This window comes from Harpia harpyja, chromosome 7 (assembly GCF_026419915.1).
Source record: "Harpia harpyja isolate bHarHar1 chromosome 7, bHarHar1 primary haplotype, whole genome shotgun sequence".
NCBI lineage: Eukaryota > Metazoa > Chordata > Aves > Accipitriformes > Accipitridae > Harpia > Harpia harpyja.
In genome coordinates, this window is record NC_068946.1 from 39,349,917 (window position 1) to 39,371,423 (window position 21,507).

The 21,507-nt window shown below is 54.9% G+C and overlaps 2 protein-coding genes across 6 annotated transcripts; both read right to left on the reverse strand.

The window, feature by feature from the left end:
- Window positions 1-119: 119 nt before the first annotated feature.
- ZFAND2B (zinc finger AN1-type containing 2B) lies at window positions 120-6,305 on the reverse strand. 3 transcript variants are annotated; one of them, XM_052792675.1, is made up of 9 exons: window positions 6,171-6,303; window positions 5,231-5,325; window positions 4,660-4,791; window positions 3,871-4,022; window positions 3,271-3,378; window positions 3,031-3,100; window positions 2,402-2,478; window positions 1,722-1,803; window positions 120-1,461 (listed from the first exon to the last, which is right to left on the reverse strand). In XM_052792675.1, exons 1-9 carry the CDS (start codon window positions 6,223-6,225, stop codon window positions 1,423-1,425), a joined length of 810 nt encoding a protein of 269 aa, XP_052648635.1. In that variant the 5' UTR covers window positions 6,226-6,303; the 3' UTR covers window positions 120-1,422. The 3 variants fall into 3 exon arrangements, with proteins under 3 accessions (XP_052648635.1, XP_052648636.1, XP_052648637.1); XM_052792676.1 differs by having other exon boundaries at window positions 1,722-1,800; window positions 6,171-6,302; XM_052792677.1 differs by lacking the exons at window positions 120-1,461; window positions 1,722-1,803 and adding an exon at window positions 1,836-2,003 and having other exon boundaries at window positions 6,171-6,305.
- A 437-nt stretch (window positions 6,306-6,742) lies between these two features.
- Window positions 6,743-21,344, reverse strand: RETREG2 (reticulophagy regulator family member 2). Of its 3 annotated transcripts, none has more exons than XR_008235905.1 (10): window positions 21,109-21,344; window positions 18,591-18,697; window positions 13,751-13,781; window positions 12,833-12,968; window positions 11,399-11,483; window positions 10,480-10,617; window positions 10,044-10,138; window positions 8,960-9,095; window positions 7,414-8,204; window positions 6,743-7,310 (listed from the first exon to the last, which is right to left on the reverse strand). XR_008235905.1 is itself a non-coding variant. In XM_052791684.1 (9 exons), exons 1-9 carry the CDS (start codon window positions 21,327-21,329, stop codon window positions 7,474-7,476), a joined length of 1,680 nt encoding a protein of 559 aa, XP_052647644.1. In that variant the 5' UTR covers window positions 21,330-21,344; the 3' UTR covers window positions 6,743-7,473. The 3 variants fall into 3 exon arrangements, 1 of the variants encoding a protein (XP_052647644.1); XR_008235904.1 differs by having other exon boundaries at window positions 7,403-8,204; XM_052791684.1 differs by having other exon boundaries at window positions 6,743-8,204.
- Between the last annotated feature and the right edge of the window lie 163 nt (window positions 21,345-21,507).

Here is a 21,507-nt window from a genome sequence, read left to right on the forward strand (position 1 = left end):
GGAAGCAGCAGCACAGCTGGTGCCTGTTTCGCCCCCATGTGTCCCCCCCTTGCACCACTACCTGCAGAGATGGACCACTCTGGGCTGGACACCGAGTGACTGCTCCCCCAGAGCACCTCTGCACCTTGTGCTATGCTTTTATTTTCTCCCAAGCAGCACTTTGACAAGTCTCAGCATTCCCTCAGCCCAGCCTGAACCCACCTCACGCCCCAGGGAGGCACTGCCAGCAGATAACCCCCCCTTGGCTGTACGCTGCTCGCAACAGGACAGCCCAGCCCTGTGCAGAACGAGGCACAGCCCTGCAGGCAGGAGTGGTCCCCCGCAGGGAAGCTCGAGAGAGTGGGTGGGAAAGCAGCATCACTCTGCACAGCTGCAGACCTCCCCTGCAAGAGGCCAGCAGGACAAGTACCCCCCACACGCAGGGGTCAGCTCCTGCCTCCGAACACCAGCAAGGAAGGGCTGGCTTCAGGCTCAGGGCTGTTTGCAAGAAGGGGTTCTGCACTGCTGCTACCCAGGAGGGGATCCCCGCCCAGCACAGCGGGAAGGAGGGAGACATTCCTGCCCCAGCAGCATTAAAACAGGACCCTGGGATACTTTAGGGCAGCAGAAAGCAGCCAGCAGCAGGAAGGCGGCTGCGGGCCTGCTGTGCGAGCGACGCTGGCAGTCAAGTTGCTACTGAGGTTACTTTTCAGTTAATGGCCCTTGTTAAATTAAACCAGAAAGGAAACACAGCTCCATTCAGTCTCAGAGAGGTCCTGGGCCCCAGCCGAGTTGGGTAAGGCCCAACGTGCTCTTGTGCATGCAAACACAGCAGGGGAGGCACCGAGGGCATGGGGAGTGGGGAAGGGGCTGCCTTCATGCTGCCGGGAGGCCACACATTCAGCCGTGCCATGCCCATGCAAGAGACGGTCACAGCCACAGTTGCTCTTTGCTGAGGGGCTGGCATGGCCCTCCCCAGAGCATGAAATCCAGCCCCCCACTACTGCAGCAGGCAGCCACATCCCAGCTGTACGTCCAAGCACATAGAGATGTCCCCACATGGCACTTCCCTCCCGGCCAGCTCTGCCCTCACCCCACAATCCAGAAGTGCTGGGAGATGGCCTCAGCAGCTGTGGCTAAGTGCATGCCATGGGCTGCTGCTTGCTTTGGTCAGTGTGCGATCAGCCTCGTCCCACACTGTCTTCACCTCTCCAGGAGCATCAGCAATCTGCTGCACCGATTTTATACAGGTACTAGGGCTGAGGTGTCCGTGTGAATTTGGTGGCTTGCTTACAGCCCCCAGGGAGATGAGTTGTCCCTGGCGAGGGGCTCTTGTCATCAGTGTCCAGGCCAGAACCCCATGGCATCCACGTGGGAGGCCAGAGCCACTCCTCAGGTCACAAGCAGGATCCCACGTCTGCAGGCACACCCTGCCTCACCTGCCTACGACATGCTGCAGTTTGATGGCTTTGAACCGTGTGCCTGGAATGGGAAGAAGCACACAGTGAGCAAGGGAAGACGGGCTTCTTCCTCTGCCCTACAAGGGGGCACATCCAGTGCTCAAGTCCGCGGGGCTGTGTGTTCAGCAGTGACACTGCCCCAGGCCAGGCTGCCCTCCTGGTGAGAAAAGTGACCCTGGACAGAGCCCAGAGGAAGCAGAACCCAGGGAGGACCCCCCCTTGACACAGCCAGGCCAGGATCAATCTCACCACGGGACAGAGCTTACAGCCAGCCTCACTCACCTGCCGCTGCGACTGCTGGTATTCGGCTTCGCTTGCTGACAGCGCCTGGGCCAGTGCCAGATCCTCCTCCTCCTGCGTGCTGCTGGGGACAGTGGTACATTGTGTGCCTTGGCCTCCCCCGGGCTGACCAGCCCAGCACTCAGAGGCCTTCAGGGTGGCAGGATCTCCTGTCACTGCAACCCTCCAGGACAGCTAAGGGCAGGGAGCAACTGAGGATCACCCTGAACAGGCCAGGCGCTGGGGAGGGACCAGAGGATCCATCTAGGGCTGGCAGCCAGCACCCTGGTCCAAGGAGAACCATGTTAACACCAGTTTGTATGACGGTGCTTTTAGCAGCACCATGTGATGTGTCTGAGGACAGGGCCTCCTGGGTGTCCTCTGTGAACACTCCTACTCCACCTCTGTCACGCTCTAGCCACACTCATTAGCTGACAAGTGGTCAGACAATGGTTTGTCCTACTCTGTGCTGTCACCATCCCCTCCCAGCACCCTGGAGGGCTTGCTCGCTGAACAGAGCTCCCTGACGGCTCTGGACTCTTCCTTTTTTCCCGTCAGCCACACAGAGGCATCATCCGGAGCCACGTGCTGAGAGGAATGTCATCCCAGAGCCACATGATGCTGCCCCAGGCACCTCTCACACACAGGCTTGGGGCATGACACCACATTTCCCTGGGGCGTACCTGGGTGGCTGCGCTGAGCTGCGTGCTGACTCTGCCAGGGACATCTCCAGAGCTCGCTGCAGTGCCTCTTCCTCGCTCTGAAACAAAACATCTTGTCACCAGCTTGGCCGGGGGTGGCAGGAGGCAGCCCTGAGGGACATGCAGCAGATACAGTCTTGCCTGGCCAAGGGTGGGTGCATCTCCCTTCTCCAAGGCCAGACTCAGCCAAGGTGAAGGCCTTGGGCTCAGGACAGACCTGCAGCTCTCTCTCCCCCTGCCCAAGGGACCGCAGTCCTGCCTGCCAGTGCAGGGGGCATGCTAAGAATACCAGTGTGAAGTAGGTTCCAGTCTCCTCCTCCACCCTTGGCTTGCAGAACAGAAAGACAACACTTGGGGAAAACAGCCAGCACACTTTGTCCCTTTGGGGAAAGCTGAGCACCAAGCACAGCTGAGAGCTGCCATTCGCAGGCACCAGAGCAAACTCTGATGCCCCACCGAGTGTCCGCGATCCCTGTTTGCAAGGGAAGGCCCAGGTGGGGAGCACCGCAGTCACCTACAGAGCATGGCTTAAAAAAGCAGTTGCTGCAGTAGCTCCCGAGGGCCCAGGAACCACCCAAACCCACCCCAAATGCCCAGGCCAGGCCACTCACCAGCCCATTCTGCAGCATGACAGCTGGAGGGGAGGTGCTGGGAGTCTGCAACACAGCTGCTCTGCCTCCTCTGCAAACAGAAGAGAAGCCGGGTTATTGTCAAGGCAGGGAGCCCTGGTACAAGCACGCAGCCCTGCTGATGCACAAGAAGCAGGAAGCTCTCGCTCCTGCGTCCCACAGGGAGCCAAGCTGAGCCTGGTTGTGCCCACCTCAGAATTATGAGTCAGGCCATCACATTACCTGGCAGGGATTGGAGAAGAGGGGCTGTCTGCTGGCCGGGCAGCTCCACTGCTCGATGCGGTGACCGTTTTGGAGGAGGATGCCTGGGCTCTCGCAACTGCAGCATGCCTAGGACAGACAGGATGCCTGTGAGCGACTGTTTTACCATCCCAAGCCATCCCTGGGCACTGAAGACCCAAGGAGACGAAGCTGGATAAGCAAGATGCCACCCTGGCTCCCTGCTCCTCTTCCTCCCAAGAGTACCTATGTTGTGGCTCAGCTACACCCAAGCGCTTCAAGAGCCATTTCTCTCCTCAAAACACTGTACCAGGATAGGCAGAAAGCATTGGCTACAGAATAAGGGACTGGGCAGAGAAGCAAGAACAAAACAGCCCACAGGCAGTACTGGCGGCTTTTGCTGCAGGAAGGAGAGACTATGTATACAGCTGTGCTGACTCTACAAACCTTAACGCTGCTGGAGGACACACCGGCACACAGGGCAGCGAATGTGAGAACACAGCAGTCCCAGACAACGGGCTGGGAGTTGCTCGGCTTCTTCCCTGTCACCTATCTGACAAGCACAGCCCCATCCCTGCCAGCTGTCTGTCCCCAGGCCCTCACCCTGCTTTGGAGAGGGGACGCCCTGCCCCGCTGCAGTCATGATCCAGGGGGTGCCGGTGCTTGAGGCAGTAGTTCTTGTGGCACTGGTCGCAGATCACCTTCATCATCTCCTTCTGCTTGCAGCCAGGCTTCAAACACTTGTTGGTGAAGATCTGAAAGATGACATGGTGGTGGTGAAAAGGAACACGCCCTGCAGGGCCGGGGCTGTCCCTTTCCTCCATGCCAGTCCCTGGGCACTGACCAGCTTTCCCCACCAATGCCTCTTCCATAGGGCTCTGGAGTTTGTTTCTGAATACTAGTTTTCTTTAGATAGTTTATTAGTAATTCACTAGTTTTTCAGTCTCCACAGACAAGGGTCTCCATGATCACAGAATGCACAGCAGGAGAGAGACTGCTTCGCCAAAGGACTCCTACCTGCCCTGCTAGGGTAGTGGGGACAGCCCAGAGCCCTCCAACTGCTGCTCAACTGGATTCCTACAGGGCCAGCTCCCTGCAGCAATTTTCTCTCCTGGCAAGATGGGGCAGCTAATTGCATTTTCCTAATGGCAGCATGCAGTTTCCCATCCTCACATCCCACGCGGCTGCCCAGCCCCACTCCATTGCTACCTCAGCCCCAGACTCACACCACAAAGCCCTGCAGATGCACACACCTCCAGCTCACCAACCCTTCCTGCCCACAGCCTGTGCAAACAGTGACGGCCCTGGGCAGGGCCGAGTCGTGTGCTGTTTTCATCCCACCCCCAGCCTTCGGCAGGGACCCAGAGGAGCTCAGCAGCGCCGGGTTCCTACCTTGCGCTTGCGCTGTGCGGGGTCGGACTTGCAGTCACGGTCAATGTGCTCACCCACCACGACATCAGGCATCTCCCCCCGCCTCACGGGGACCGGGGTGTTGCAGAGGGGACACACGGGGACCTGCACATCCTGCAGAGACAAGAAAAGGGGGTTGGGAGCACATAGCTGGGCAACCTCAAGAGCTGTGGGGCCATCTCTCTCCCTTTCAGGATCTGCCTGCCACGGCTTCCACAGGGTCACCTGCGGTTTGAAATTCGGCTCACCACCCTCCAAACAGCTTGCTGTCTCCGACCCAGCAGGTGCGACAGGCACGGACACACACTCTGGGAAGGCGAGACAGTAGGGCTGGGAGATGCCCAAACCATTCCACCCAGCGGCAGAGGGCGGGCTGGAAGTTTGCGGCACTGAGATACAGATCCTGGCTTTCAGGGACGCCTCCAGGCTCAGGGCACATCCCAAGGGGGATTGCCCAAGCGACCAAAGAAGTCACAAATTATTCTGATCCCCGGCTGGGAAAGCTCAGCAGCTCCATGCGGGAGGCTGGCTTCGACTTCCTCTCTGCGCTTACCTTCTTGTAGGCAGAGGTGCAGTCATGCTGGGCGTAAGCGATGTGGTCGGTGCAGAAGATCTGCTCGCAGGCGTCGCACTTCAGGGGGAGGAAGTCTGGGAGCGGGGAGAGGCGGCGGGCAGAGCACCCCGAGGTCAGCGCTGCCCGCCTGCGGCCCGGGGCCCTCCCTGGCTTCCCGAGGGCACAGCCCTGACCCTCGGCCAAGCCGGGGCCGCTCCTCTCTTCCCCCAGCTCCCGGCACGGAAACAAAAGGGCTGCAGGCCCAAAGCTACGTCTTCAGAAACCCCTGCGGCTCCTCCTCAGAACACGCCCCCGCCACCCCGACCCCCGGGTTCGGGAGTAGCATCCCGAAATCATCCCCACCTCCCCGGGGGCTGCCGGCCTCAAGCCAGAGGCGAGCGATGCCCTCGCATCCACCACGGGGTTCACCCACCCGGGATAACGGCTGCCGTGCTCCCCGGGAGAAGGCCGGGCCCCCGGAGAGGCCCCCTGGGCACACCGCCGTGTCCGCCCCCCCCCGCAGCCTGCGGCACCGAGGACCGGCAGCCGGCGTGCCCGCCCGGCCCCCGCCCAAGAGTCGTTCCCCGCGCTGCCGTCTCGCTGCTCCGCCGGGCAGAGGCGGCAGCCCCCGGCTACCGGCAGCCGCCTCCGCCCTGGCGGGGGGGGGGGGGGAGGCGCGGGAAGGCACGGAGACCGCGGCCGCCCCGCGCCCCTCCGCCAAGGGCAGACGGGGCGGCGCGACCGGCCCTTCACCCCCCGCCACACCGAGCGGGCGCCCGTCCCCCGCCCCGCCGCCTCCCCGCTCCGCGGAGGCCGGGTTAGCCGGTCCGCGCCGCCTAGGCCCGGGCCTGCGGCCTTGCGGCTGCCTCGCCCGGGCGGGAGCGGGGCCCGGCCGTCCCAGTACCCCCCCCGCCCCGCCGGTGCCCCCGTCGGCCCTCACCCAGGCGCTGGCAGGCGGGCCAGGAGCAGTGGGCGCCCAGGTCCGGGAACTCCATGGCGGCCTCCCACCGGCACCGGCGGCTCGCGCCGCGCCCGCTTCCGGCACGGCGTCAGGTGGGCCGGACCTCGCCCCGCCCCCGGGCGGGCCTCGCCCCGCCCCGCCGCTCCCCAGGGCAGCTCCGTGGAGCCCGACCCCGGCGGCGGGGGGGCAAGGGGGAGCCCAGGAGGGCCAGCGGCAGGCAGCCGGGGGCCAGCAGCGGAGCCATCCTGCCCCTGCCCTGCCAGCAAGAGGCGAGACTACCCAGCCGGGACAGCTTAAACTCGGGGAGTTTCCCTCCACCCCTCTCCTCCCCCGCCCCAGCCCCCCCCCCCCCCCCCCCCCCAGCCCCAAAAGAGACACAGAACACGGATCCTCCGCTGTGTAACAGCGCTCCTGGCTCTCTTCAAGCCACTTCAAAATCTTCAGGTGCCATGCTGCTGCTGCCCAGCTCGGCACGGAAGGGGTGCTAGCAGGGTCAGCGGTGTGGACGACGAGCGATGCCCCGGAGAGGCCACGGCAGGAAGAAACGGGAGTACTGAACAGGGCCAGGAGCGAATTTCATTGATTGCAAAAAACTCCGCAGCCACCCAGTAGCAGAACTCAAATCAGACAGACAAAAAACAGGTATTGCCCGACACCCTGTTCCAGCAGTGACGTGAAAGATGGTGACGGGTTGCAGAAGGGGTCTCTTCGCTGCACAGCGCCTGTCTGCTTTTGTCCCCTTACTGCTACCCTCCCCTCCAAAGACCTCTTTCCCTCCGCTAGCCCCTGAGAGCCACGTTTGACTGTGCACCCCTCCCCTCCCCCCCAAACAAAAACAATGAAAGTTAAAATTATTTACACTTTGAGCCATTTAAAAACCCAATAAAATAAGATTGCATATGTCCTACTGGGGATGTGGGTATTAGCAGCAGCTACAGCTAGCTCGGTACTCTGCGTGCAAAACGAAAGACAAACAGAAGACAGACCAAAATACTGCACCATTACTAGGAAGCGTTTGCTGGGGTTGGTGTTTCGATTGTGGCGTAAGGCTTCTAGGAGCCAGCTCTTCCCCAGCCGCAGGGCAGGGGCATCTCCCACTCAGCCAGCGAAGGCCGGGCTCTAGAAGGATGGAAAGGATTCGTTATTCCAGACACAGCACATTAACACTGACACGTTTCCATCCCAGTCAACACAAACATCTAAAAACCCACTGCGTGTTCACCGTGCAAGTTCTTCCTTTTTTCCAGTGACGATGGAGGAAAAGGGGGCGCATGAAGAAGACCTAAGACATAGATGCTGCTGTCATCACTGCCTCCTCCTCATCTCCTTGCTTTGGCAGCTCAGCAAGCGTGGGAGAGGGGGGAGCCGGAGCGGCAGGAGACTCTTGTGCTTCCTGCTCCTCTCCGAGCCCCAGCTCTACATCCATTTGCTCCAGCTCCCCCTGATCCAGTAGCTCAAAGTCATCTGCTTCCTCCTCATCCTCTGGTGAAGCTGCTGTCTCTGTCTCCACTGCTTCGCTCTCCGACAGCTGTGCCTGGAAGCTCAGTTTCTCTTCGGGCTCGGTGGGGAGGAACTCGGAGAGGGAGGGCCCCTCGCTGGCCTCTGAGGACCGCAGCAGGGCAGAGAGGGTGTTCTGCACTGCCGTGGTAATGGCAGTGGTGACGATCTCCTCGCTCAGCGTGTCAATGCAGATGCCCAGGCCTGGGGCAGGGACAGTCTTTGGCTCTGCGTTGCCTCCTGCCACTTGCCCGCTCCCGTTGAAGTGCGTATTTACAAAATGGAGAGGAGACGCTAGGTGAAGGATGGAGAGGTCAGAGTCCGCAGCCTCCTTCTCTGCCGAGTCCAGCTCACGGGCAGCGTGGGCAAGCTCAGGACCCAGAGGCACACCAAATGCGTCTTCATCGCTCTGTGGTCCCAGGTCTCTGGAATGATATTCTTCCACGGAGGGAAACTCTGCCAGGTCCTTGGAAAAGGACTCCTCCGGCTCACTGTGCAGGCTCTGCTGATCCAGGTCTGAAAGGCACCAGCATTAAGGCGCAGGTCCCCTCACCTTGACCCAGGGCACTGACACCTCCCACCCACCTCCCCCCAGCTGACAAACCAGGGCTCACTTTTGGGCATCCTCCCAGCTCTGGGAGCACAGCAGGAAGGGGTCTGCAGTTATTCCCTTCTCCCAGTGGCACAACTCATGTGGAGTGTCCCTTTTCTCATCCTGTTCTATGTGCTCTGTGCTCAGAGAGGAATTTCTTCTCCAGCTCACAGTCTCTGCATCTAGAGCCCTCCACTAAAACCCACAGGGTCAGGGAAATTGTGCTTGCAGCACGTCACCTGCCTGTTCCTCCCGACACTCAGGGGACCACATCCGAGTGGTCACCTTCACATTCCTCACCACTAACCAGTCTTTCTCTGAGCTTATAAGTCTGGCAGGGTGGAGCATCTGACCTGTTTCACCCAGTATCATAGATGGGCATGTGACTATACCATGCAATTATTGCTGTGGGACTTTGTGGATGGCCTCACTCCCTTGCTGGAGTCACAAGGGAGCGTTGCCTTGTGGGGCAGTAATCAGAGGCCGATGTTCACTCAGGACCAGCTCATGGTCAGCCATGAAGCCAGGGCATCCTGTACTGCTATTACTGCTTCTTCCTTTCAATGCTCTTCCCCCTGCAAATAGCTGGGTTCTCTCCCTGTCCTCCCATTTGGAGGGCCAGTTGTTCTGGGACAAAACACCCAGGGTAAGGAAGGCAGCAAGGTGTCCCATCTCGTACCTTCAGAAACGTCCGTCAGCTGTGGGGTTGTAGCCCTTGAGACAGAAAAGCCCCCACTCTCCAGGATGGAAGCCTCTTCATCAGAGAGCTCAGAATCTGTGATCGACAGTGCCAGGGCAGTCTTCTTCACATCCACCTGCATGGGATGAAGGCAGAGGGACAAATTCCTGGGTGTCTGACTACCAGTGCTGCCTACGGGCACCTCTGCACAAACCAGAGCTTCGAGGCAGAAGTGCTTGCTGGAGGGACAGTACGCTGCACAGGGACAGTATGAAAGCAGGAGGGGGGCTGGGCAAAGTGCTCATTGCACTGCCAGGGAAGGACAGCCTCAGCTCACTGGCTTTCCTGCAATAATTCACTGCCTGAAGCTTTGCCTGCTCTCAGTGAAGAACCCGAAAGAGCCAGTGCAAGATGGGATCAGCCTGTAGGAGTCTCAGAAGGCTTTGATCCTTCTTCCTCTCCTGGGATCACCAAGGAGCAGAACACCCCTTCCCTTTTGCATTCATGCTGAGCCCAGTGAAGCCTGCTACAAGTAGCAGTGGTTCAAGTATCTGCATTCCTTTGGAAGCTGAAGCTTCCACAGCCCAGCTATGTGCCTGGAGTTCCTGTAAACGAAGACTTTTGGTGTGTTTCTGTGGTGCACATGTAGAAAAGTCACACCCAGTCTGACTGAGAGCACGAACTGTGTAAGAGGCACTAGTGCTGCTCATCAACCTTTTCCAGTGGTGACGAGCCTCTGCACATTACACCAGGAGAGTTGGTTTCTTCAGGAGACACTCACATTCTCTGAGCATGAAGCATAACCATCAAAGCAATTCCGCATGTCAGCAGGAGGCTGGAGCACAGCTTGCCCTGTCCTGCTACTGCATCACCAGCCCTGTAGCACTGAATTCTCAATACCCAGATTGGAGACAATGGCCTTCATCAAACAAATACTCTTCTCCCCTTGGGATTCTGCAAATAGGTGACTTGTTGCTCTGCTGTTTGTTATCAATGCAGCTGTACTCAGACCACCCATTGCCTCTCAAGCTGCTACAGACCAGACAGGAGGGACTGGTTCCTGCTCAGCTCGTTGTGCTCTTACCACTGGGGAGAAGCCTGACAGCTCTGCCTCACTCTCACTCTCCGTCTCTGCTGTTGGCTCATCACCTGCTGCAGGCTCACTCTTCCCTTGTCGCTCTATGAGAAAGAGAAGAAAGGCTTTACATGAGACTGAAGGAATTTTATGCCTTTATACATCACTTTCCCACTACTTCTACTACCCTGTGAAACTGCACAGGTTTCCCAGAAGCCCAGGGTTCCCAGAGACAACTGTAACCTCTTGCTTTCATTTGCTGTTCCCAGGATCACTGGCCCAGTTGCTCTCCCCAGAACCTTCAAGTTTCAGCCTGTTTTCCCCTGCTCCGCTGCAGCTTTTCACCACACAGTGTTGGCAGACGTGGTCTCCTATTGTCCCTTTGCTAGGGCTCCACCCTGGGAGTATGGCACCAGAAAAAGTTAGAGAGGAGGTGGGTCCTTACTCTTCTTCTCATGCTTGTGGTGCAGCGTCTCTGCCTTCATACTGTAGTCCAGTTTCATCAGGACAGGCTCCAAACGTGTGTACATCCTCTGGATCAGCTCGTGGTAGACCACCAGGGGCCAGAGCAGAATGCTGAGCACTGCAGACACAGGATACGGGGAGTGTGAGAGACAGACCAAGCGCAACCCAGGTCTTCATAGGGCACCAGCAAGAAAAACTGCATCAAGGGAAGTGCAGTTGAATGGCACTTGCTTTCCCATCTGACTCTGCCTAAAATCCTCATCCATGGCTATTCTTACTCATTCCAAAGCTGCTTGATTAACCAGGTTTTCCTAACAGATCTCTGTTAGGATACAGATTTATGTTAAGATGAAGCGTGAGCCCTCCTCTTCAGCCACTGCAGCCCAGCCCCAACATGCAATAGAGGCCCTGAAATGGTTATTAAAACTAAAAATCACCAGAACTTTTATAAGGGTAGCAGCATAGAGCTCATATGTAGATGCGCTAGCAGCAGACCACCTGAACAGTCTTCAGAGTTAGCAAGGACTCACGAAGCAGTGAAAAAGGTCTTATTTACCAAACATGCAGCTTCTTTAAGAACTCCCTCGATATGGATTTGCCCACTCTAGGAACTGAGAGACTGCAGCTTTCTGCTTCCCTGGAGCCCTCACCAGCACAGCCCCAGGCGTGGGTAGAAGAGGAAAGCAATGTTTTAGCGACGGCTCCCTCTCCTGACTTTGCCACTGTACTGCATGCACACACTTAAAGCAAGAGACTTCGCAGAGCACATTGCCTGTATTGATTAATCATCTAGCACAGATCCCCTCAAGAAAACCACAAATATGCTTCTACCAGCGTATCAACAGCACAGTTAGGTCATGTTTCAGCTTAAGTCAGACAAGAGAGTTGCTTATACTCACAAATGATGTAGGAGATCATTATGCCTGGAACATAGTGTCCAACTACAGCCAGAATCAGGCAGCCTGAACACACACTCATGCAGAACTGAAGGAAGAGAGAGGAACAAACAGAAGTGACAAGAGGCAGAGATACATCTATGCAACCAATGCAGGAAACCCAGTTAGAGCAAAATGAGGGATGCTCCTAACAAAGTCAGTACACCAGCTTTGCACTGAGTACATTCAGATGCTGACAATCACAACTCAGCTTGGTTGGGTTAAGCTGCAAGCATTAGAGGGTTCAAGCGCAGGAAGACCAAGGTAACCCAACACCTCAATAAAAAGAACCAAAACTTGATTGGACAGTTCTTTATGAAGTAAATTATGTTCCTTGAGGCTAGGATAGGATATTGCAAATTGCCATTTTAGAGTACATCTCTCCTGCAGAGCTCAGCACTTTTAAGAGAAGTCCATACTGTCCCGACAGAGACAGGAAGGTGTTACAGGGTCACCAGATGCTGTGCCACTGCTATGCCATAAACCAGCTGGCAGAAGCATTAGCAGAACCCACGCTCCCACCAGACCAGGACCTTCCTCCTCTGGAAAAAGTGGAAGTATAATGGTGCAGCCCTGATGGCTTGTCCTGCATTCTCCTGGGGAGGGGGAGAAGTGAGAACAGACACCCTGCAAACCAGGGCATGGGTTCAGATATTGACTAAATCCAGCAATGAAGAGTTTCATTCATATTGGAAAGGGTCTACAAAAGCTAGGGCCCTCTAAGGGCTTTACTGCCAATGAGTTCACGCTTTATGGGCACCTTGGTCCTGGTCTCCTACTTGCTGTAGTTGGGACAGTGTTTTAACAGAAGAGGAGTAATCAGCAGTGATAGAAACCCACTCCTTTTGGCACACTGGACCCCAGCAAGCCTGATGCAATCTCAGTGGCTGGTCTGTCCTATTTTTTGTGATGGCAAGGCAACTCCTGTCTACAAACCCTTTCCAAACAACACACGTCACAGTCATCAGAACATGGTTAACGACAAGCTTCCATGCACTCAGAAACACCTCTGCATTTGGACTTGGCTAGCTACAATCTTGGTTAGCAAAATAAGTAGGACCAGCTTAAGAATGGAGCCTGTGAAAGGGGCAGAGACTGTAGGCTCCTCTTTTTTCTCCCCACTCCCAATCTAAGAGCTTCCTTTGCATGCTAAGAAATAAAACTAAGTATAGCTAGCCAATCACAGATGGGGTTAAGTTCAGCTCCAGTTCACAAACACTGGAAGCCAATTACTCATTATTTATGCTTCCCATGGCTTAGAGTCTGAAAGGAATGAACAGCAAATGTTACACAGGGACAGCAATTGTAAAAATATTGATTTTGCATTCTTCCATCTCCTAGGCCACTAGTAATGGAAAGAAAAGCCCCTGCACAGAAGGGTAGATATCTCCAGCTTACCTTGGCAGGATTTTGCCTCTTGTACTGTAGCAGTTCCTGCAGGTACAGCCTGAAGGTGACCCAGCTCTCTGCCAGACAGTGGCACAACTCAGGGACACTGAGCAGGTGAGGTTGTGCCCCTGAAGTCACCCCCTCACTAGAGACAGACAAGAGCAAGACAAGAGCAAGAAGACAATCTTTGAACACGGTCTGTTTTGTTGCGGGGTGGGGAGGGGGGAGGGTGCGGCGCAGAACATCTGCATGGGGAAGCAGAGATCCCTACCAAAGGCTTGACAATACTGACTGCATCTTCAACTGAACTATGGAAGACACTTGATTTGGAGATACTTTCTTCCTTTAATCAGGAAGACAGCGAAGAGACACGTGAGCCAAGCAGCAGTAGCAGACACTATGCCACAGCATCCCCATGCCACAAGCCCACAATGCAAAGGGGTTTACTCAAAGCCACGCAGACAGAAACGCTGGAGGTCAAACTAGTTACGTGGCCTCCTCTGGCACCACATCCGAGGTAGCCAGAGTGTGGTGCTCAGACCTATAACCATGGCCAAGCACGGGATGCAAGCTACGCCACCGCAGACAGCACGTATGGCCTGCAAAAGTCAGTCTTGGGGATTTCCTTCTCTCTGGAGGATTCTTAAAATAGTCCAGGACAGATCCAGGGAAGAAACCTGAGAGTTCCTAACATCAGAAGCACTTGAGCTTTATTGCTACTGAAAGAACACTAGCTTTCCTCAGAGTCTCAAACTGTGGCTCCTGAGCTGATAAGCAGCTCCCAGTGCAGGAGAAACGGCTACCAATGTTTCACAGCAGGAGCCAGGCAGTCTATTGACAACAGCAAAAAGAGCAGGTGTGATCACCACACTGAATTAAGGCTTCCCCACTCTCCCCTCTCACCAAAAAACACATCAGTGAGCTTACCTCTCCCCTCCCGGCTCCTCTGATGGCTGTGCTGTAGAGAGAACACAGCAGATTAGTCAGCCAAGTGAAAAATACAACCCGACATTTTTACTACTTGAACAGAGCAGAGCTGGAGATGTATCATCCTGAGCTAGGGATGCACTCTGGGGACCTTCTTCATGCTCTCACGCAAGCAGGAATCACTGGCTTGGAGTCTGAGCTGCGCAGGCTTCAGTGAGACTTGGAGCAGCCAGAGCACTGGTCTCAGGGTGCCCCAGCATACCTTGCAACCTGTGTTGACAAACGTGGCATGACACTCATATCCGAGGTGCACCCTGCTGCTAGCATGTGGGCTCTCTGCTGCAGGGATTGCACAGCTTGCCCCAGTGTCCCATGCGCCTGGGCAGTGCCATCCCTGGGGCAGCTGCCTAGCCCTTGTCATTCTCAGAGGGCTGCCAGCATGGTTCCTGAGCTGGGCAAAGCTTCAGCTCTTGCCTTGGAGCTCAACATGGCACTAGCAGGTCTGAGCTGCATTTCCCACTGACCAGCCCAGACCACAGTCCCTGGCAGGATGCTGTGTACAAACGCCAGAGATCTCCCTGCTGTCTCTGTCCTTTCCCATGGAATTAAGTAACAAATAGCAGTCTCATGTATAATTATCTAATTTTAGGGCTTTTTTATGTCCCCTGACAGCCCTTTGTGCCAGGCACAAATATAACTACACTCCTAAGGTCTGGCAGTGTGGATAAGAGCAAGGGAAAGGTGCTCCCATTCTTCTCTGCACCCAACCCAGTGATGATCAAACAGGGACTTACTCCATGCAGTACTGAAGGAAGGAGCGGTGCTTCAATGGCAGAGGTCACAGATGATTATGCTCTGCCTTTAGATATCTAGAGGAAAAAAACCCCAAATATTTCTATGACAGCTGGAAGTCATGAGCCTGGCTGCCCACGGATTTGGGTGTCCTGGCTAGCTGACTAGTGTCTGAGGATGTACAGGGCTCAGCCAAAGCTCGTGCAGCAACATAGTCTTAATAAGTCTCCTTTGTTTAACAAGCCCTGATCATGCTGTAAAGGCCCCTTGAGGTCTACCCTCCTCTACCTGTCAGCCTAATGTCCTAGAGCTGGTAGGGACAGATACATCTTTGATGCTGTCTGGCCAACAGCAAACTTGGTTCAGGCCATCCAAGAGGTTCTAAAAATCAGTGGGACCCTATCCCCCACCGCACGTCACCATGTAAACAGGACTAAGATAAAGGTAGGGAGTTCATGTTCAAAGTCCAGGCTACTTGTTGGAAACAGGCTTAAAAACGCAAGATGAGCAAAAAGGGGTCTGAACCCTCCCTGGAGTCACCAGCCAGATGCAAAGCCCAAGAATGGCAACGACTCCCCCAAGGAAATACACATAAGAGGTGAACATCCATCAGTGTCAACACCCAGTGAAACTTCAGACTCCAGTTCAAGCCACGGAAGAGAGCAACTGCTTGTAGCAGCCTTGCCACCATTCTTCCAAGACACAGGTTGTTGGGCCAAGTATGTCAGACTCCTCCTACCGCTGCAGGCAGTGCACCAGCCGGCTCACACAGTGCAGTGGAGCGGGAGGCCATCCGCCCAGGGGAGGAGGCGATTCTTTGAGAGCATGACCCAGATTTCCAGTAATCGGGCCTGACAAGAAGTCAACTGCTCTCAGACTGGGCTGCCCATCCGCGCCTCTGCCCATGGCTGTTCAGCATGGCAGCTGGGGCAGCTGGCAAGTACTGCTCACAAAGGGAGCTTGGGGTGCGAAGTGAGCATTATGGACGCAGCTCCACCCCCCCCAGGTTCTCTCCCGCAACTGCTGTTGCTGTATTTTGTTATTGTGGTCAGGAATCTAAAGCTGCTTAATCGCAGCACACAGAAATCCAGATGTATCTCAAAGCCTCATCTATTACCTGCACTAAATCACCAAATAAATTACATTTGGCACTGGTCCATCTGTGATGGCTGGCTATAGTGGTTGTAGCAGCTACCAAACAAGGTGCCGGGATGCTCGCCATACTCTGCTGGACAGATATGCCACCAACACAGCAAGTGGGATGGCACAGGAACCCCACTCCTCTCCAACTGGCTGCAGTAATCCAAGCCATCCAAAGTATGCCAGCAGAGGGAGTGAAACAGTTCTCCTCAGTTGCTTCTGAAGGTTTCAGAGACACTTTGGGGATCTGCAGAACATTTCAGCGGGCTGCAGAGTGTTCACGTGATTTCAACTATCTGGCAAAACACAAGCTGTCCTTAAAATCAACAGTATCTTGCTTCCCGTAGTAGAATAGTCTGCCTGCTGTCCATCCCAAAGCACCAGAGTCTTACACCAGTTGGAGGAGCAGCCCAACCACAAAAAACCTAGAGCATTTCTGACAGGACACATTCACTTAGGTAAGGCTTAACTCCAGCCTGTGCTGCAATACTGTCTAGCACTGGTACAACTAAGCCAGCAAGCAGAACATCCACAGCTGGCCTCAGATCATCAATAACCAGCTGAAATCTTGCTGTCGGCATTTTACACCGCATTGTGGATTAATACAAACCACTTGACATACACCAGACTCTTCTGGGAGACCAGTCAGCTGTGCAAGAGTTTAGGTTACATGTTGGTACTGACAAATTATCGCTGATGGATTCCTTGGCTCTTAAAGGTTTTCAACGCTTCCTCAAGAGGCATTCTTCATCTGTGTGTAAACTTTAGCTAGAAAGCAGGGGCCCTTTTTAAGGAGTATCAACATTCAATTGCAATGCAGGCTTTGCTAAAGCTCTTCCACGCTACCCTCTCCTGTGCTGACCAAAACACAGTTGCCAAACAATGGTACAGAAAACAACCCTACTTGATACCCATTTCAGGAGAAAGTGGAGGTGCTTCCTAAGTCCTTAAACAATATTTAAGTGGAACCCCACGTAGAGGCGGTTACATATGGAGAAAATACGCTGTGTGGGAGCTAAAGCATGCAGTCCCTTCTGACAGGACCTAAAAAGGCTGTGCATCTTGCTGCTGTTAGCGTGTCCCTGATCACAGTGTGTGAGTAACTGCAAAATACATGCTGAGGTTTTAGCATTCCTTCAGAAGTGATGTTATAAGCAGTCACTCGAGACATACAGAACTGCCACAAACTGAGGTTTGTGTACATATGTGCTGACTCTTGAAGGTGTGGTACTGACCTACTTCCAAAAGCTCCTGGAAAGGCTTACAGGAAGCACTGAGGAGGAAAGCCACAAAGCTACAGCTCTGCTTCAGCGGGAAGCAAGAGCCACACAAGAACCCCTAAGTATTCAGCAGTGCCAATTCAACAGGAGGCCCCTCAGAACGCAGAGCACCGCTCCTTCCTTGCAGAGGCTGAGGAAACACAGTCCAGTGGACCATGTCAATATCAGGGCTGTGACCTAACCAGGCACATCAGAAAGGTGTCCCTGTTCTTCACTGTCAGCAGCAGAAAAGCAGCAAGGAGGGAAATATAAGGAAGAACACAACTAAGGAGCGGCTCAGTAGGATGTGCACTGACTTCTTCCAGAGCTGGTGACACAGGATGAGCCTAACCCCTGATGTGTTGTTTTGTTTGTTTTTCTTTTTTATTCCTCACTGCTCTGCATCATATAAATAAATTTCAGTATGGATTTCCTATTTCTTCCGTGATAACACAACTTTTACAGGCCTGGTACTTGCTGGAGCGATTCTACCCCCACCTGCCTCAATGACACCATTCTGTATTGGACACTAGGCTTTTGCATTTCTGGACATGTTTCAAGTGAGATGTTTTGGGTTGGCTTTAAACTATTCCCTTAAAAAACCAATGCGAATAAGCAGGAAATTAAATCGGTGAGTCCAGTTTAGCTGCCTAGTTACTTGAACCACACAAAGCAAACAGTTTCAAGACTACAGCTGAAACATATCTAATCTTATCAGGACTTCTGTGAAAGCACCCTTTAAGTCAGTACCCTTTCAGGTCAAATAAAGGGCACCTTACAAACACACATATAGAGGGGCTTTCATTCAGAAACCCTCCCTAGAGTAGGGGGGCAGGGATGGAGGGCCCCAAGCTGCCTTTGAACAGCAGCAGTAGATGCAGTAGGCAGGTCTGGGTCCAGTCATTTAATAAACTCCAATGAAGGAGGCACTCAAAGCAGACAGCAGCCAATCTGTGCTTATCATCGTTATGAGGCTATTCCTCTTGTTGCTTTTGTGTCTAATGTTGGCAAAGACCCTTCAATAAATGGGAAAGATAAGCTAAGTGATCAGACTCACCCATTAGCTGGAGACCAGATGCTGTTCAGTACAGGTACAATACACTAACTGTCCCTGCTGTCAGACCTCATCATCCATTCTACTACCTGCCTCAAGGGGAAGTTGCTCTCATCTGCTCTGCCTCTTTCAGGCCATAAGCCCACGCTGCACTTAACTAAAACCAATACACTTCAACACGCCCCCCCCCCATTTCCTTCCCCCAGGTCAGCTGGCCATATATGCTCAGACCTGGAATGATCTTTTTGCCATGACATTTGCAGGAGAGAAAGGACACAGCAGAAACACTGCATCATCCCGGTCACCAGCTTCCTTGACAAGTTAGCTGAGCCCCCTTAGTCACTCTCAAAATGAGCCACTCCCAGAACTTCTCAGCACTGGGAGCAATTCCCCCCATGCCCACAGTATTAGGATACATCCTAATACTCTGACACAAATAGGCAAGAGGCAGCACCAGTACCAAAGCCTGCAGTTACAGCAGGAACAGAGCTTACATGACCTATGAGAGAGCCAGGAAAGGACCAGCTGTGGCCATAGTCCAGCAGCTGGTAACACCAGAACTGTGTCACTAGCTACACTGCTACTCATCACATACCTGAGAAATCAAACAGGAACCTGGGCTTCCACCTCTCCAGCAAGAGGATGCCAAGAAGGGACATGCTGAGGAGAAAGAGGGGTCTCAGGGAGGTGGACGAAAACAACCTAGAAATCAAATGAGAAAGTTAGGCAGGAAAAAGGCAGCAAGTTACTGCTCTTCATGAGCAAACAGATATGGCTCAGTGTACAGAAGAGCAGAAATATCCGACTGCTACCGGCCACTGCAGCAAGCATTGTACTCCGCAGACACCCACCCCCGCCACAGCACGTTCTCAAATGGCGCCTTTGCCCACCACCAGACAGCTGACTACCTGCCATCTCCCAGTGCTCTCCTCCCCTGCTTCTGAGCTCCTCCTCCGGTTGTAAAACAAGGCTAATCCTCCCTTGTACAAGTCCCTCCGAACCCTCAATGTGGAGGCTCTAGTTAACATAAATACAGATTGCTGTAGCAGAAGACTGGTTGAGAATCAGCCTGTTTGCTGAAAACTTACGTCCTATTTGACATCACAAGGTCCAGCATTACCTGCAGGTAGCACCAAAACACATCCTGCACCTGCTGCTAGATGCCCGTTCTTTTATCACAAACCTCTCCCCGTTTCATCAGAGCCTAGCACTTAAACGGTTTAGTTGCTCACTTGACTCTATCGTAAAACCTTTCATGTCCCTCATCAACACATTGGCTTGAGCCAAATGCCAGCTCACACAATACTACTCACACATAGTCGCACAATCCCACCAACAAAGAGTTTATCTCCCCACTCCATATAGATTCAACAGCAAAGGTTCCAGGGTGGCGCTTGTGCCAGCAGTGGCTATCTGCATTCCTCCTTTCCTCCAAGCAAGTGCATCAGCACTTCCCTCCAGCTCACAGGAGCTGTTTTTAAGTCACTCCAGAAACAAATGCCGGGGAAACGCGTTCACCCTCACCCCTTTAATGAACAGTCCTTTCCAGAAAGGAAGAGCCGCTCCACTATTTTACCTTGCTCCTCTTCAGCAAGTATTTGCCAATAACTAATCTCAAATGCATCAAACAATGATCGGAGTCAGAGAGCATCTTGCCGTGCAGCGCAGGGAAGGGCTGTGCTTCTCACCAAGCCACAGTCAGAGGTACAGGACTTGGAAGCGAGATCTGCCTCACTGGGCAGCACAGAACAAAAGCCGCACACTTTCCATGGGCTTACAGGACCTATAGTGACCTACACAACAACGTTTTTATCCCTTCCCATTGGACAATGATTCTGTAGCTTAACCTATCAGCTCTGGAAGAATTTCCTCCTATTCTGCCTCATTTGTGGATTGCAGTTGAAGGATGCTGGCTGAATCCTCCATGGAACCGTAAATAATTCCTTCCGCTCCACGATATTTAAATCTCTCTCTGCTGTCCCATATTCTGGGCACCTTTTGTTCTTCTTGACCTTTTTACACACAGTCCCTTAGCTATCATTGTCTACCAGCCCTACCATCTCACGGCACGCCTCTCCCCCTCCCAGAACTTCAAAGCTCTGCTTTCAGGCCTTTCCAGTTGGTAGAGGAGTCCAAAACCATTTAAGCACCTGGCTACCACGTACACCTCTGATAATCATATGGATGAGGGAGCAGAACATAAGCGGCCTCTTCATAGTGACTTCAAAGGCTGTTTAGTCACATACTTTTCCCTTCTCTGACTTCAGAGTCTGTCCCTTCCTATTTAATCTGCGACCAACGTTTAACTCTTTCCCTGGCCAGTTTTGACCTTTTCTGCTGGGAAAGCCACTGGCTGAGAGTGTTTTTGCCAGTAAAACTGACTCACTGTTTATACAAACAAACAGGATGTTTTTCATTCCCATCCACAGCTGGGCTCTGCCACTCACATTCCCAGCTCCTCGTGCTGCTGCCCTGCCTGAGAGGCAGAGGAGAAGGGAAGGCAGGGCAGGGGGGGATACGCTCGCACCCAAACAGAGCGGCCTCGGCTTTCGTGAAAAATCAGCGCCCTTCAGAAAAAGATCAACGAGCAGAAGGACTTAAATAAAACTCCGCACGGCAGCCTGCCACTGCAGGAGGCCATGGGGCTCACTGACCGCGATTACCAGGTGAAGCGAACCGATGAAGCACAGTTGCAAAAATTAACCAGAAACGTGCCTGGGGGAGCCTCCAGTTGGGCCCAGCTGCATTTTATTATTGCAGGGCAAACCCTGCCCGAGCTCTTGGCACTTTCTCCCCTCAGGGAGGGGCCTGTTTACGCTTGTCGGCGGAAAACAACACGGTTGCTCCTGGCTGAGCACATCCCACGGCGTTACGGGGGGCAGCTGCCCTCAGCTTTGCCGCACGAATACAGACCGCAGGCACCCCACAGGGGATCGCCACCGACCCCGAAGGCTCACAAGCGGCCCACCCGCCACGGCCGAGGGCCGGACGAGCAGCACCCCGACAAGCCGCCCAGCCTCCGCGGCCTCGGAGGGGCAGGCCCCGCTGCCGCCCCGGCCCCAGCCCCGGCCCTCCCGCCGCCGCCGCCGTGGCCTACCCCCGCCCCAGCTCACCAGAGGGCCCCGCCGAGCGCGGCGGCGGTGACCAGGCTGTGCAGCGGCCTCTCCCACACCAGCAGCCGCTGCGCCGCCGCCAGCGCCGCCTCCCAGCCCCGCAGCCGCTGCCGCAGCGCCGCCGCCAGCCGCGCCGCCGCCGCCGCTGCCGCCTCCTCCTCCTCCTCCTCGGCCGCCGCCGCCGCCGCCGCCGCTGCCTCCTCGGCTCGGCCGCTCGCCATGGCTGCGGGGGGGGAAGGGGGGGGGACCGCTGTCACCGCCGGCGGGGGGAGGGGGAGGGAGCGGCGAGCGCTGCACCGGCCCGGGCAGGCGGCACCGCCTGAGGGGGACCGGCGGCCGCTAGCGCCGCGCGCATGCGCAGGCCGCCCCGCGGCGGGGGAGGGACCGGCCGCGCGTGCG

Excerpts from the sequence above, each read along its gene's own strand:
- ZFAND2B (XM_052792675.1), bottom strand. The coding sequence starts at position 6,225 with ATGGAGTTCCCGGACCTGGGCGCCCACTGCTCCTGGCCCGCCTGCCAG. Across the intron at positions 3,379-3,870 it reads CGTCCCCTCTCCAAAGCAGG|GCATGCTGCAGTTGCGAGAG; the intron begins GTGAGGGCCTGG and ends TGTCTGTCCTAG. Across the intron at positions 3,101-3,270 it reads TCTTCTCCAATCCCTGCCAG|AGGAGGCAGAGCAGCTGTGT; the intron begins GTAATGTGATGG and ends TTCTGTTTGCAG.
- RETREG2 (XM_052791684.1), bottom strand. The coding sequence starts at position 21,329 with ATGGCGAGCGGCCGAGCCGAGGAGGCAGCGGCGGCGGCGGCGGCGGCG. Across the intron at positions 13,782-18,590 it reads GTTCCTGTTTGATTTCTCAG|CACAGCCATCAGAGGAGCCG; the intron begins GTATGTGATGAG and ends TTCTCTCTACAG. Across the intron at positions 9,096-10,043 it reads TGTCAGGCTTCTCCCCAGTG|GTGGATGTGAAGAAGACTGC; the intron begins GTAAGAGCACAA and ends CATCCCATGCAG.